We start from the raw sequence: 16,416 nt of genomic DNA on the forward strand, positions 1-16,416 counted from the left end.
TGCGAGAACGAGCAAAAAGGCCTTCTCCTACATGTCGTGAAACAACGACGTACCGGACGTCATTCGTTTCGTTACCTGTACATTCCTCTTTGCAGACGACAATGGCGGCCGCAACAGTGGAGGCCGTACCGCTACCGGCGAAATTTCGAGCCAAAAATTTACTGCTACCCTCGAAACACCTACACGTAACTCCCTACCTCTCCGTGCTCTCTGGAATTTGTTTGCCTTCGAAACGTCCGAATTCTCGATTTAGCTCTACAGTCGAATAAATGTCGAAATATCGGTCTCTCGCGTGTGCTACGTTGATATAACAATATATACATACATATATATATATATATACACACATACACATACACACTATGTATTTTATACATTTATATATTTATATACATATATATTATATATCTATACATATACAGTAATGAGCAAAAGTGTTAACATACATCACTGGCTTTATAAAAAGGACGATAATACTACTAATTGCTCGATTGACCGATAAGAAATAGGTACTTACAAGGAAAATCTGATAAACAAAATGTAAAAGTTTATTTTTATTTATGTTAATAATATTCGTAAGATTTTACAAAAATAAGGACTTGCAACTGTGTTTAAAGTTTTGGACGCTTCGTCAGAACAAATGAGATAATATATAAACGATGGAGATTCGATGATACAAGTACCGATTATTAAACTCAAATTAAGATATTAAATTAATATTTTGTCTATTTTTCTTAGTTTTCTTTTCTTTTTTTCTGCTTCTAGTTTACATTGCATACTGGATATTAAATTGTTAATTATTTCGGATTTGATTCTTGATAACCATTCCTGTTCTTTTCTTCTCCACAACTCATGAATACATGAAGATGGATTATCATCGTACTTTGCCAAGCTTCTTTTCACAATCAACCACAAATTTTCAATCGGATTCATATCCGGATTTAGCAAGCCAATTTTTTACTTTAATATTACTTCTTCGTTGAATAGAGTTAACAACAGAGGATAAATTATTTTATAAGATGTTTAAATATTATATGTTTTGTAAAATGTTTAATGTATTATGTGCTCTTTCCACATAATATCTTTAATCTTAACTGAAGGATCAACATACTTGTAAAGCATGTAAAGCAACACCAACGCCTTTATATATTCTTCATCTTATAAATCTTCAATTTCATAATTTATTTTATATTAATAATTTGATTTTGGACCAAATAACTCTTTTCGAATATTCTATGATTCATTCTTTGTACGTATCAACAAATTTCTTTTATAATCTTATAGTTTTATCTCTATAAATATTTGATTCGCGTTTCATTTATTTCATATTTAAACCAATTCCCTTTACAAAACAATAAACGGGGTTCATTCATTAGCCTCTGTTCCTATCCCATTAGCAATGATTTTCGACATTTATATGACGTTTAAACCGAATATGACATGCTATTTCACATGTCTTTCTGCCAGAAATAATTTGCGATCTACCATTTGTTGAAGAATTTAACACATTAAAATAGACTTTTTTTTATTTTTTTAAACTATACTACGACTCACGTCATATTTCTCTACAATATGGCTAACTGATAAACATTTATCGCATAAACAGATAATACTATTTTCTTTTTGTCCTTTACAAAATACATTCATTTTAATTTATCCATTTCAAAACAATTTGTAGAGTGAGAAATTATACAATCACGTCTTACAATAATTAATCAGTACTTGTCAATTATTTCATTTCTCTATCGTTTATTTGTTATTCCATTCGTTTCTGGAAGCACGTGCAAAATTATAAAAATGGTTCAAGTCTCTATTTCAGTGAAATGTTCCGGATATTATTAACATAAATGAATATAAACTGTTACATTTTATTTATTAGATTCCCCTTGTAATTAAAATTACCTAATCCTTATTGATCAATAGATTTTTAGTAGTATTATTGTAGTATTAACAGTATTATCTTTTCTTTTTTTTTTTTCATGAGACTAGTGGTGTACATTTACATTTTTGCTCATCACTGTATACACACACACACACACACACACATGTAGTTTCAAATGAAATAACCAAATCATAAAAATGTAAAGTGACGAGATCGTCAAGGTTTGCTTACATAAGATTCGGAAATAGAATCGATCGATCGTCCTAGCCATTTTGTCGATAGTACTAAAATTAAGCAAATATGATAGAAAAGTCGAGAGAAGAGTTCAAGACGAAGTCAATCTTCTCGTTGGTAAAGGGCGCGAGTAAACGGAATAAATGAACTAAAAAGGTATATAGCGGATACTAGAAAGTTCTGAGTGTAACGGCAAATAATAAATCCCAAGGATTAATCCATTTATAACGAAAACTCCGAGCATGCTGTTTGCTTTCATCGAACACAGTGTTTCTCGTTTCTGTCTATCTACCTATCTATCTGCTTCCCTCTCTCTCTCTCTCTCTCTCTCTCTCTCTCTCTCTCTCTCTCTCTCTCTCTCTCTCTCTCTCTTCCCTCTCTCTGCTATCGTCAGAAATAAAACAATTGAATTAATCCAATAAGTCGATGCATCGATAGAGTAAGGTGAAGGGTTGAGGAGGCGGAAGGGGTTGATCATAGAGAAAGAAAGAAAAAAAAGAAAGAAACAGAAATATAGTGGATGTTAATTTATCTTCTTTGTTTTGTTTTTTTTTTTTTTTTTTTTTCTTTAACTTGTTTATGCAGGGGACCACCCGGAGACGGATGAGGAGAGCGAGTTGAATGCACGAAATCGTTTACATCATCATCATTGTCATCATCGTCGAGCATCGACATCGAAACCTGCCAGTGAAGACGAATTCGCCGAGGATGAACTCTCGGTCGGTGAACCTTCCGAAGCAAGGATGCTCACGTCAAATGGTCCCGCATGGGGCACGTGTCCTGCCGGAAACAGACAGCCAAGGGAGCGAAGGGGTAGAAGCCCGAGGAGTCTCGATCGACGCAAGAGAGACAAAAGTCACGACGTCGGCGAGTTCCACGAGGGGATGCTCCTCGATGCTTTGCTACAACTTTATCCTAGTGTGGCAGGTACGTTCGATTTCCGTTACCATGGTAACTATTCATCCATACGGTCGACCGAAAACGGTCTAAGCTTTTCTTGAAATATTAATAACATGTAATATAATACACGATGTAGGCGTTAACTTACTATTATTTTTTACCTTTAAATATTATTATTTTATTAAACATCGATACAAATCTATAACCTATATAAAGTGATAACTTTGTTTTTATTAGAAAAACGTCGTTTCAAAAATTTCTTTAATATTTCAATACTTCAAATAAATATGTATCTATTATTAATATAATAATATATAAATGTATATATATATATTCATATTATATATATATATATGTATATATAGATTTATATGTACGATATATCAAGCTTAAATATATTCATTCAATTAGATGTATTCGTACATATAACGATTAGTTTATTTTTCAGGAGTAGCAGGGAGCAGAACGAACAGTAACCAACGACAACAACAGTCCGTCCCTTCGGTGGCACATAGGCTGCCATATTTTGTGCCGCCGATGCCAGCAGCTCAAGCTCTCAGACTCGAAGAAAATCCATACGAAAGCGTGCCTGTCCTCGGGCCACTTCATCGTTACTCCAGTCAAACCAGAAGTAACAAGGAGAGATCAAAGAAGTCAAACGAAAAGTACAAGTACATGAGTGCTAGCCGTGACGGTGGCGGCAGTAGTGGTGTTGGTAGTGGTGGTGGTGGTGGTGCTGGTAGTTGTGGTGGTGTCGGTGGTGGTGTCGATGGTAGCGGCAATCAATATACTACCGATTATTATGGTCTTCAGAATCAAGAAACGACGCCGGTTTATACGCAAGTTGGCGGAGACACTTATTCCTCGGACACTTACTCTCAACCGACAGACAGACTTTACAACGAAGACAAGTATACACAACCAGTTTATTATGCGCCTAGGGATAACGATCAAGTCTCTACAGGAAGATTATACCAAGGTCAACCGGACAGCAGCTTTGGCAGTGACAGTGGTTACAGTCATCATACATCTGGTACCACGGGAACCAGTGGCACACGTGGCAGCAATTCGAGAACCAATCACAGAAAGGACAAACATCGAAATTCTCATCATTCTCATCATTCCGCCGATTATATCGTTTCTTAATGAATATGCGAATGGACAAGACTGTTCACTTGATTATAACGATGGATCCTGCTTCTTTCTCAACTCACGAAAGAAAGAAAGAAAGAGAAAAAGAGAAAAGAAAAGAAAAGAAAGAAAGGAAGGAAGAAGTTTTGGTGCTTACTTTTTATCGATAACAAACGTAACGATCGATCTAATTATTTTTTTTCGTTAATGTTGTTTTATCTTATTTGTTAAGAGAGTCCATTGACTCTTTGTTATTGTTCCTTGAAACTTAGGAGTTTCTACATGACAATTACGTTTCTCGTAGTTTGTTTTATAAGTGGTCATGTGTTTTTGTTCGTAAGGACCGATTAGAAAAGTGAAAAGACACGATACGCTGATACAGGAAGTGACAGTAATCGTTTTAGTATAGTATATTACCGCGTAACTATTTAATATTAAATTATTTGCAATTAGTACTCAGGCTAGTACCAAAGCACGCTGTGTTTAGAAACATTGCGTTTTCCTTTTCTATTCTTCTATATTTCCTTACTCTAACTCGTTTATAAGTCATAAATAAGAATGAAATGAGGAGGATCGGTTTGAAAGGCCAAAGCGTTTTTGTGCGAGACGTGCGACTGTCGTTTGAGAAGAAGTAATGTTCCAATGTTGATTCGATTGAGCGTAAGAAAAGGGGAATGGTAGACCCTTGTTGACGAATTTTTAAAGCATAACTCGATACGAACTAACCTGGAAGAAATTAGATAGATTAGTCCATCCACTGCCACGCGATCGAGTCATAGATCGGCCGTACATAATTATTATAGTTAGTGTCACTCGACACGTTTTCGTACAAACGCTGACGCAGAAGGTTTCTTCTGCGTTTTAATCATACCGGTTTGAGAAAATCCTTTGATATCACAATTTCGCATATATAGCGATCGTTAATAGAATATCTTTTTAGAATGCTTCGTACGAACTTACGCTAAACATTTATTAAAAATCATTTAATATCGAAATACACACACTGCCCGTACATACCTCCGACGAATAAAACGATTTCTCGAAGCAATTAAAGTTAACTTCGTATTTTTCTAACTCCCTTCGTAGAAAGGAAACAGAGAACGAAAGGAACGAATATTGGATGAAGACGCTTACGTTTATATTTCATTTTGATCAATCCCGGTCGTAGAAATATTCGATTCTTTGAATGAACGAAATGAATTAAAACGATACGTCTAATTGCCACTTGCAAACGATACCTACTGCTGGTTACCATCGAAATATCGATTTAACTTTGTTACGATTTATTCGCTGCTCGAATCATATGATAGTATATAAGATTTCCAGTATACAGAGAGAAATTCGAAATACTTTGCCGAAGCTTTTTTTTTTTTTTTTTTTTCGATATGAGAGTTTGGTAATCGATTAAATGCAAAATTTCAAAGAAACTTCCGAATGTGGATGTACCGTTGAAACTTTCGAGTTTCGTTTTATCGTATACACCTACCTATTTACAAAGCATGTGGCTTCTCGATCGACAACAATCAAACCTATTGAATTTTTAATGCAGTCTTCTTCGATGGGAGATGTACAATTACTTTAAAAAACCACAAAAGCCGAGCTATCGAGAAAATAAGTTAGACGTAACGTTATCCATTATTCATCGAGATACGTAGTTTCGTAGAAACGAAGAGGAATGAAAAAAGTGAAAGGGATTCATTTTAACGAACATTTTACCGGCTTCTATTTGATCGCACATGTTTTTCTCGTTATGCCGCATCTTTGGCTCTGTATCCACGAGAGGAGAGAAAAAAAAAATATATATATATACATCAGGATAATAAAATACATACGAAGAAGAACGAAGGAACGTCACATTGATTAAACGACAAAAAAAAAGAGAAAGAATTTTTCGTAATAGGTTGTACTACAGAAGCACGCGTTTGATTGCGTATAACACGTAATGCGCGTAGGTACTACACATAAACCCAGATATAAAGTCAAGTCATATACATACCTACATATTATAATACGAGTATAAAAGTAAAATATTTCCGCGCGAATTCTGTAAATAATTAAAGGTAGGACTAAGCGAAGCGGAGAAGAGGAAATGAGGGGAAGAGAGGGGAAATACGTGCTCGCTCGTTCCCCCACCGTGTAGCATAGTTGTACCATATCGTTATCGAGACTTTTTCGCGACTTGTGCGGATCCGTAAATCCACATGGAAGAGTGCGTGTATCGAATGGCAAATTGCTGCGTGAGAGGTGACAAAACCAAGCGAATCAGTAAATTTAATATATACATAAAATATAAATATATGACAAAAATATATAATACGCATATATAATTTTTAATTTATTTATAACGAGTCGAGCGCGCGTTATACAGCGCTTAATAGCGATTGATATAAGTGATAAGAGCGATGCGAGTACAAGAGAACGAGAAAAAAAGGGAGAAAGAGAAAGAGAGAGAGAGAGAGAGAGAGAGAGAGAGAGAGAGAAAGAGAAAGAGAAAGAGAGAGAGAAAGAACGAGAGAAATGGAAAAGAAAGCTCGATAAGGAATAGGGAGAAATACTCGTGCGGGGATAATTTACTTCTCCCTGGTAAAAAGCGGAGGCGGTGCTGAAATATTTGCACAAGAAACCGGAGAAAGCGATTTCCTTCGTAATACATGAGCACCTCTATCTCTTCATGTTCTTTCTCTCTCTCTCTCTCTCTCTCTCTCTCTTTCTCTCTCTTTCTTTTTTTCTCTCTCTCTCTCTCTTTCTCTCTCTTTCTTTCTCTCTCTCTCTCTCTCTCTCTCTTTTTATCTATCTATCTATCTATCTATCTATCTATTTTTCTCTCTCTATCTTCTCTTTTTTCACAGATATGTAGGCGTATATATACACACATACGCGCATTCATTCTCTTTCTCTCTCTCTCTCTCTCTCTCTTTCTTTCTCTCTTTCTCTCTCTCTCTCTCTTTCTTTCTCTCTTTCTCTCTCTCTCTCTCTTTCTCTTTCTCTTTCTCTTTCTCGTTTGCTCGCTCGCTCGCTTCCCGATAATGTACACACACTCTCTTTTTAGATGCAAGTAGTGCGAATACCTCACAACAAAGAAAAATCACTCTGTTGTATATATAATTTTATATGCATGGGCTGCGGAGAAGGCATATGTAAAAGGGGAGAAAAGACACACTAGCTAAGAGGAAAGCTCGGAAATCCTTTTTCCTTTTTCTCTCTTTCTTTTTCTCTCTCTTTTTACTTCTCTTTCTCTTCTCTCTTTCTCTCTCTCTCTCTCTCTCCTCTCTTTCTTACCCTTTCTTCTTCTTTATTTTTCTTTCTTCGTATGTCCTCCATGTTAGCCTCGAGATTTTTTCTGATCCCTAATCCTTCCATCCTTTTTTTTTCGTCATGCCAGTGTAAATTTATGATATTATCTCATACTTTTCTAGTCTTCCTTTTTTCTTTCCCCTCTTTTTGTCATACTTAGAAACGTCAAGTTTTTTGTTGCATCAAAAAAAGAAATGATATTCTTTTACTACCAACGATATGATTGATATAAAATTTAGAGATATGCTTGCAAAGTTTATTTCTTTATTTCCTTTTATAAAGTTTGGTGAAAATATTTTGTTAAAATACACACCTGTAATTATTGGTAAAATAAAAAAAAAAAAAAAGAAAAGAAAAGAAAGAAAAAAAGCAAACAGAGAAGAGAAAGAGAGAGAGAAAGAAATGTAGAGAATTTCCGAGCGTTGAGAATAGGTGAACCAGAGATAGTATTGATAACATGTACTTAAAACGTGAGAGTTAGAGAAAAGAAGGGATTGTGTATGTAAGCGATGTACGTATAAGACGAGTATCCTATGATCAAAATGCGTACAATCAAAGAGCGTGTGCGTGAATTATAATATCATGGCGTGAATAGATAAGAATAGAAAGAGATCAAAAGGCGAATGAAAAAATGGTAAACGAAAAGGTGGGAAATTGAAGGAGAAAAAAAAATTAGTAATAAGAGGACAAACAAGAAGAGGAGCAACAACAAACGCTTTCGTATAATTTTGCGTCCTTAATTAGTAAAACTCATTTTTAACGAGAGAAAAAACAAAGAGAGAAAGAAAAAGAAGAAAAGAGAAAATCGACCTTTTTTTTATCTACGCCTGTAAATATATACATAAGATACATGTTAATATCAAAGGGTACCGACACGCTTGCTAGTAGACGACATCGGCTTGTATCAAATTTCCGTCGTATTTTTTCGACGAGAAAATAAGAACAAGCCGGAGAGCATGATTCTTAAAGACTTTCTTGCGATTAAAAGTTGCTATATCGATATGTATGCGAAGAGAAGCGTATTGAACCCCAACCCTATTCATTCGTATATTTCATTTCCGTAACTCGTACGGGAAGAAGAAGAAGAAGAAGTTGGTCGTAGGATAGATTTGGTGAAAGGAAGAAGAGAGATGAGGCGAAGGAAGGAAAGAAAGATAAAAATATGAGGAAGCTTCCTTTTTCACTTTGGACATATATGCATGCGAGTCGCCAGACTGGTTATTAATTTATTAAACGCGCGCGAAAATAGAAAAATGGCCCCAATAAGTCGTTCGGCTCTTCTCTCCTTCGGTCTCACTAATTTTTAGCGCCGACGTAGCGATTATAGCGAGTTGACACACATACACAGACAGGCACACACGCATAATTTAACAAAGAAAGGAAAAAAAATGCATAGACATTAGAATACCTCGAAAAAAAGAATAACAAGTAGCACTTTTGAAAGTTAGCTTGCACGGGCGATCACCTTTTCCATCGCATTCTCACCCTTTTCAAAATCGATATATGTATGCATACATATATATATATATATATATATACACATATATACATATAAACGTGTATATATCGATACGCTACATTAGTACATACACATGCATTTATTATATATCGCGAATTGATAAGGGTTTAGACAAGTGCAAATCGAACGAGAAGTATGAAATCGATCGAAGAAGAACGATGAAAGAGAGAGAGAGAGAGAGAGAAGTGTATGTGAGAATGAACGAACGAACGAATGAAAGAAAGTAAGAGAATAAGGAAAAGTAGATGAAAGCGACTAGTCGAAAAATTTCAAGTCAATAAATTCTCATACGATGCGCCGGATGGAAAAAGGAGAAACGCCAGCTCGCAGAACAGGGTAACTAGCTCTAACATCTATCACTTACGTCACCTTTAAAAAGAATATGACAAAAAAAAAGATCTGTCACACTCATTCATCTCACCGATATCACAACGTTCACTTTTAACTTACGAAATAAAAGAAAAAAGAAGAAGATAAAAAAAAAAGAAAGAAAAAAAAAGAAAAAAAATGTCAGCTTGGGGTAAAACCCTCGAGAAACACTATCACACCTTCGTACTAATAAACGATTTATTGTATATTCGATTTCATCGGTGAATATCATATCCTTCATCACAATGCTGTCCATTCCTATCCTTCCAAAAAAAAAAAAAAGAAAAAGAAAAAAATAAATACAAAGATAAATAAAAATAATAATAATAATAATAACAACAAACGTAGGTATTTGAACTTGTTCAACAACTTCTTCAACAAAGGAACCGTAAGATTCGAACGGTGTTTTTCCATGAAAAAACCCGTCGTAATAATGGAAGCACGGAAGAACAACGACGTTAAATAGCTTTGCGTCGGCGAAAATATAAATAGGATTTCGTCGGGTGTACGCGCGTCGTGCATATCGGTGCATAAATTATACGGGCCACCGGTTCTGCCTGTTGTTAACAATGAAATTTATTTTCCATTTATAATGGAACGACCTCGAATCGGAAATCCTGCTAGTCATACACGGAGCTTGGGTTCCTTTTGCCAGTGGAAGTAGGGAAAAAGAGAGAGAGAGAGAGAGAGAGAGAGAGAGAGAGAGAGAGAGAAAGAGAGAGCGAGAGAGAAAGAGAGAAAGAAAAAACAGCGGGTATCTAATTACGTTGAATAGATACATGCGCGCGCGCGCGCATGTAAACGCATAAAGAGAAGGAAGACAAAAGAAGGAGAGAGAGAAAAAGAGAGAGAGAACATGTAGAGGAAAGAGAGGTTTGTAAACCATCGATCATAATATGTATCTCTGTTCTCTCAACTCCGTTTCCTCTCTCCTTTCCTTAGTATTCCATCATCAAGAGAATTGTTGGATCGTCCACAATCGAAAAAGAAAAAGAGGACGGGACAGAATAAAGAATAAAGAGGCAGATGGAAAATTCACTTCGAACCGGAGGTAAAACTAATTAGCCACAAAACAGTAAAAAAGAAAAGATGGAGGAGGAACAATTCACTTCCTATCCCTGTTTTTAGCATCCATCGAAGGCAGCAGCGCGTTCGCATTACCATCGTCGTCGTGGATCTAGAAAAAAAGAAAAAGGCTTATTAATTTAACGTTGAGAAGTCTCATTAATAGAATACGTACCAACCCTGCCTTTTTCTCTTCCTGATCCATTAAATTGGATTTTTCTCACTTCCAATGAATTAATTAATTTTGCATTTACTCAAGTATTTTCATCGTTCATATAGTTTTCGAATATCGAAATAGTAGGAGGTATAAACGATGAAATGGCAAAAGTTAAATCGAATTTATATACTTTGCTTTCATTATTGAATAAGGTAAGTTTAAAATAAGCGACGTAGAAATAACTTGATCGAATATGAATCTAAATCTAGAAATAAGAATATATAAAAATTTTCAATCAAGGAAGTTGAATTATTAATGTCTCATAGCATAACCAAAATCCTTTAATTTTCTCCATTTTCATCTAATTATTTTTATCGATATGGAAATTAAATTGAAATTAAGTTAACATAGTCGACGTTGAAATTTTATCATCAAATTTCGTTTCGAAGAAGATACGAAAGATAAAACTAAATCTTGGCTAGAGAAACTCGAATTTACGTTTTATCGTTAACGAGAGAATAAAAAGAGCGAACGAAAGAAACAAGGGAAAGGCAGAGAGAAATAAGGAAAAGATCGTGGTAAGTTAACGAGAAAGAAAGAAAGAAGAATGAGCTAGGTGGCATTGGAAGAGAAAAATGTCGCGACTTGGCCGAAATTAAGAGGTCACGATTCAGCGAGGTAAAGAAAGGAAAGCCCAGCTTGCCGACCGGATGCAAGTACCTTGACTAACCGGAAACTCTCTTCTACAACCATGCTTCTCTCTTTCTTTTTGTCTGGCCTTTCTTCTTTACATTCGCCACTACCTTTTCTTCAATCTAGCCGTGGTGGGACAATTTTCCGCGTGCGAGCCTTTTACATTTTGAAAAATGCACACTGCCCTAGATCTTTTTGTTTTGTACTCCTTCGTTACCTTTTGAACTCAGAAGATTACGACGGACATTCGAGTAGGGTCGTGCGAACGACCTATTCCTTTTTCTTCCTCTCTTTCTAGCACTAAGTATACTCTCTCTAGCATCCTAGTATTCGTCCTGGACGTTCAACATCAGGCACACCGCTGCAAGTGGAAACGAGAATGAGAATAAAAAAAAACCACCGACTACACTAATTGCGCAATGGACGGTCCACGTACTCTTCTCCATACATTACTCGCTAGCTCTCTTTCTTTTTCTACCCTCTGTCTCTCCTTCCCTGTCTTCCTCTTTCTCTCTCTCTCTCCCTCTCCCTCTCCCTCCCTCTCTTTCTCTCTCTTTTTCTATAGCGCGAGAAAGAGCAAAGTGAAAAGGAAGGTTCTCTTGGTGCAGCTGCACCTTTCCATGCATGTATAATCTACCTGCTAGCAACAAATGCGACGATGAGACTCAACAAGAGCTGCTAGGAAAAGTGTTAGTGGCGCTCGTGGAGAAAGGACAAGGTAATAGTTACTGCCTCTATGTCGTTGCGTCTCTAATGCCAACTTCGCCTTCCAAGGATCGCGTGTATAACATCCTGGTAACGAAGCTTTACCTTCTAGCACGATTATAACTACTTGAAAGAAACTTTCTTCCTCGGAATAAGTAGTCCAAGGAAAAAGAGAAAGAAAAACAGCGTAAACACGCTTGCTTTGTTCACTTCGACACAAAAATGGCCAGTCTCTTCACGCTTCTAACAATAAATGGAATCTTAGCGATTGTCACGTTATTATGATTCTTGAAAAAAAGAAGAAATGATTAAAGTAAAAGACCATGTAATTTTATTTATTTTTTTCTTTTTTACGGAACAATCTTGACAATACCAGCCATTTCAATGTTACATCGTTAGAAGTAATCTAAAAAGGAAGAAGAGAATCGTTGTATCGTTCGTTAAAATGATATTACATCTTAATTTCATTCTTTTCTTTTCATTGTTAAATATCTACCATTATTTTCGCGGCGCGAATGAAATAAGAAAATTGAATAAAATACATTATCGTTGTTACTCTTCACTTGTTTTAAATTCACCTGTTTTATTTATTTATTTTTTATTTTAAATCACTTATAACAACTTAATCATTATCTACAAATATGAAATTTGAATAAACTGAACGGTGTATAAACTAGTTATACTTTGAATACATATTCTAGCCGACATATTCAAGCAATGATAAAAGAGAACGCAAAATGGCAAGAAGGAGGGGATTGGCAGTAATAATTAAATGCAGCCGAGATCGGTCGAGCACTGTTTTAATCCTGTCATTAACCACAATGACGAAAGTATCCCATGCCGCGGTCATTCATTGAGCCGAGTCAATTACGGGAAAGCATTATCGAGTTTTCGAGGGTGTAAAATGGAAATAATGATATTTCGATCGTGGGATATCGGCCGGCTGGCTCTATGGTTTCCCAACGATGAGGCGTTAACCGATGCAAATCCTTTGTTAAAACGATGAAGTAACAGCGCGTTTATGATCTTCGCGACCGCCATCATCGATGATCTCCTGTGTCACGTGTCTACAACGTACTTTAACGAAGAAAAAAGAGATAATCTCACCCTTTACTGAGATAATAATAAAAGCGATCGATATATCGTAAAAAGTTTATTTATTGTTATATTATAAATAAAATTTGATTCACGAAAAGAGAATTGCTCGTTAGAAAAAAAAATAAAAAAATAAAAAGAAAATTTGATTACTTTCATCTGCATTTTCTTCTTTTATTTAATTTCTTCTTTTATTTAATATATTTTATCTATCTGCGTATGTATAAAAGTCAATATAAAAATAAATATAAATAATATATATAAATATATATATACACATAAATATATATATATATATATATATATAGCTCTCCTCTTTATACTTTTTATTAGCACCTTATAGTAACAGTAATTAATAATAGCAAGAGGTACAGTAGCCGCACGATGTGCCGAGGTTATAAGGTGCGTACCTCGTGTGATTTATGGCGACGTAATGAAGCCTGTTCTCCGCAGGAGTCTAGCCTAAGAAGAGAGAAGTCACGTGGATATATGCGACTCATAGTAGTATATGAAAGGAAAAGAAAATAAGAAAAAAATAGAGAGAGAGAGAAAGAAAAAGAGAAAGAGAGAGAGAGAGAGAGAGAGAGAGAAAGAAAGAGAAAGAGAGAGAAAAAAAGAGAAAGAAAGAGAAAGAGAGAGAAAAAAGAGAAAGAGAGAGAGAGAAAAGGAGGTCGAATAATAGAAGAGAAGAAGATACTGACATCCTCAGGTGCAATAATGCACGTCGGATGAAGTTCCACAAGCTCAGCTGTTTTCTACACTGAACTTCCATCAACGCTAATTGCAATTTTTTTTTCAACGTTTCTTCCTCTATCACACGAAATATTTATATACCTTGAACGTTCAACGCACAGTTCTCCTTTCATTAAATAATTAATTCAAATCAAATTGTATATGTCTTGTTATTAACATGATTTCTGCGGTCGCTTTTTCATTTTATTTTCTTTCACGCGAATAATTTTGCGGATAGCATGATATTAAATAAATATAACGATGAATGTAAAATATTAATAAAGAATCATCAAAGCCTTCCACGAATTTATTTTATATATAATATATATATATATATATATATTATATATAAATATATATTTAACTTAATATATTTAACTTTATACTAATGTACTAATTTTAATCGAAATACGAAAATTTTAATCACGAAAAATTGTATGCTAACTCTTCAACATTATTTAATCACTCAACCGAAATAGCTTTCGTCATTCAAATTCCCTCTTCTTAGTTCATTTTAATACAAATGGCACGAACTTACTCGTGCATTTGTAACCGACATCCGTCTATCTCATCTTTTCTCTCTCTCTCTCTCTCTCTCTCTATATCTCTCTCTCTCTCTCTCTCTCTCTATATCTCTCTCTCTCTCTCTCTCTCTATATCTCTCTCTCTCTCTTTCTCTCTCTCGAAAACATAATACAGCAGTATTTATTACAGCACCGTATGAAATTCGCACGTTTACTCGAGCTCGGTCTTCTAATTATAGGTGCACACATATGGATACTATCGTTGACTTGGTGGGCCATCCTTTAACTAAACTTGTATGTGCATTGTAAAAGTACAAAAAAAAAAAAGAAGAGAAGTTGAAAATTAAGGAAAAACGGAAATTCAACTGTTTTATCATATGTTACAGAACCACTGACCACAGAGTACATAATTGTACAGAGTATTATATGGAGTAATACTGTTTCGTTACCACTTCTTTTTTATTTATTTTTTTTTCTTGTTTTTTTCTTTTTTTTATTTTTATTTTTAAGAAGAAATGACGTCGTCCTTTATCTCCGAAACGTTCGCATTGCACGTAATTACTTTTAATTATATTTAATTAAATAAAAACTATTGATAACAAAATTTGCCCTTAGAATACCTTTAGAAAAATATCGTCTAACATAACGCCAACTAAAAGTGAAAGACGAGGGATTTGTTTACGCGACTATAAAAAAATAAAAAAAAAAAAAGAAAGACCTAAAAGAAATGCAATAAAATGTATTTAAGAGGAATGTTGTAATAGTACACTAAAAGTACGTACACAGTCTAATAATTATTATTTAGTATTTAGAGATATTATTTTTTACCTTTCTATTATTTTGTATGTTTTGAACAATGAAATATTCAATTCTTCTGATGTTGCGAAAATTGAGATACTAAACAACGGCTGATGGATTTTTACCCGAAAGCATCGATAAATTATAAATTATAAATATATAAATTATAAAATAATTTATATATTTAAAAATTATTAAAAATAATTAAAATATATAAATTATAAAATAATTATTTAATAATCGATTCTTAGTATGTATTCGTCATTTGTAAATATATTATGAATATCGAACAATAGCTCTCTTTCTTTCTCTCTTTCTCTCTCTCTCTCTCTTTCTCTCATTTGTTGACACAAGTATCGATATCTCGGGAATATTAAAGTCGACCTCGTTTCTATAAAAGCAGAGTAGAATTTCGCGAGATCGCCTTTTTCTCCCTTGTACGCGCGTGACTGGAGAACAATTTACTATTTTAATTGCGGCACTACCCCTGGTTGCTTTCTCTCTCTCTCTCTCTCTCTCTCTCTCTCTCTCTCTCTCTCTCTCTCTCTCTCTCTCTCTCTCTTTTCGGTATAAAAGAGAGAAAGAAAGAGTAAGAGGGACTAAACGCAACTGAAAAATGCGCTCGGAGCTCTACCTCTATTCTGGTCACAAAGGTTAAGCAAGAGAGAGAGAGAGAGAGAGAGAGAGAGAGAGAGAGAGAGAGAGAGAGAGAGAAAGAGAGATGGATAAAAGGAGAAAAAAAGAGAAATGCAGACATAAAATACGTGGCAGCGGATAGATAATGCTACCGCATTAAAAAGAAATAACGTTAATTTTTTAAATGATCGTGTTGCTCATATGAAATGAAGATAAACAGAAGATATCAAAGGCAAAAGGAAATTACAATCCCACTGATATCACTGTTCGGTTCATATACCACACAAACCTTTCATAAAGAAAGAATAAAATGAAAACATTTTCACGTTTCTGTACAATATATATATATATATTCACAGTGAGTGATCTATGTACGTAAACATCTATTGTGCAATTATCTCACGTTTGTATATGTGAATTTAGTGAGAAATTCTCAAATGTTCCATAAAGTTTGTTCATTTTCTCGATTTATCTGGAAAAACTTATGAATATCAGAGATCGTATTATAATTAATGTGTAATTTACTATGTAAATACGTACTATAATTTTGTATAAAAATAAAATATTCACATTTTTGTCTTTACTTATATTTTTATTACAAGCAATTTACGTAAATAAATACGATGGTACTAATTCGTTTTGAATTATGATTACACGAAGAAAAACAGAAAAAGAGAGAGGA

The 16,416-nt window shown here is 34.6% G+C and overlaps 1 protein-coding gene across 5 annotated transcripts in view; it reads left to right on the top strand.

The window, feature by feature from the left end:
* pxb (putative Hedgehog signaling attenuator pxb) overlaps positions 1-6,823 on the top strand; it is a 406,415-nt gene extending 399,592 nt beyond the window's left edge. For 4 of the 5 annotated variants that reach the window (XM_085654848.1, XM_085654847.1, XM_085654849.1 and 1 more), the window contains 2 exons: positions 2,702-3,043; positions 3,453-6,823. In XM_085654848.1, the coding sequence (XP_085510974.1) occupies positions 2,702-3,043; positions 3,453-4,162 (1,052 nt within the window). In that variant the 3' untranslated portion in view covers positions 4,163-6,823. The remainder of the gene's footprint in view (positions 1-2,701; positions 3,044-3,452) is intronic. The other variant, XM_035861241.2, reaches the window with a different exon arrangement.
* The last annotated feature ends 9,593 nt before the right edge of the window (positions 6,824-16,416 follow it).

The sequence above is a fragment of the Vespa mandarinia genome, chromosome 2, assembly GCF_050613455.1.
Source record: "Vespa mandarinia isolate Hongniang chromosome 2, ASM5061345v1, whole genome shotgun sequence".
NCBI lineage: Eukaryota > Metazoa > Arthropoda > Insecta > Hymenoptera > Vespidae > Vespa > Vespa mandarinia.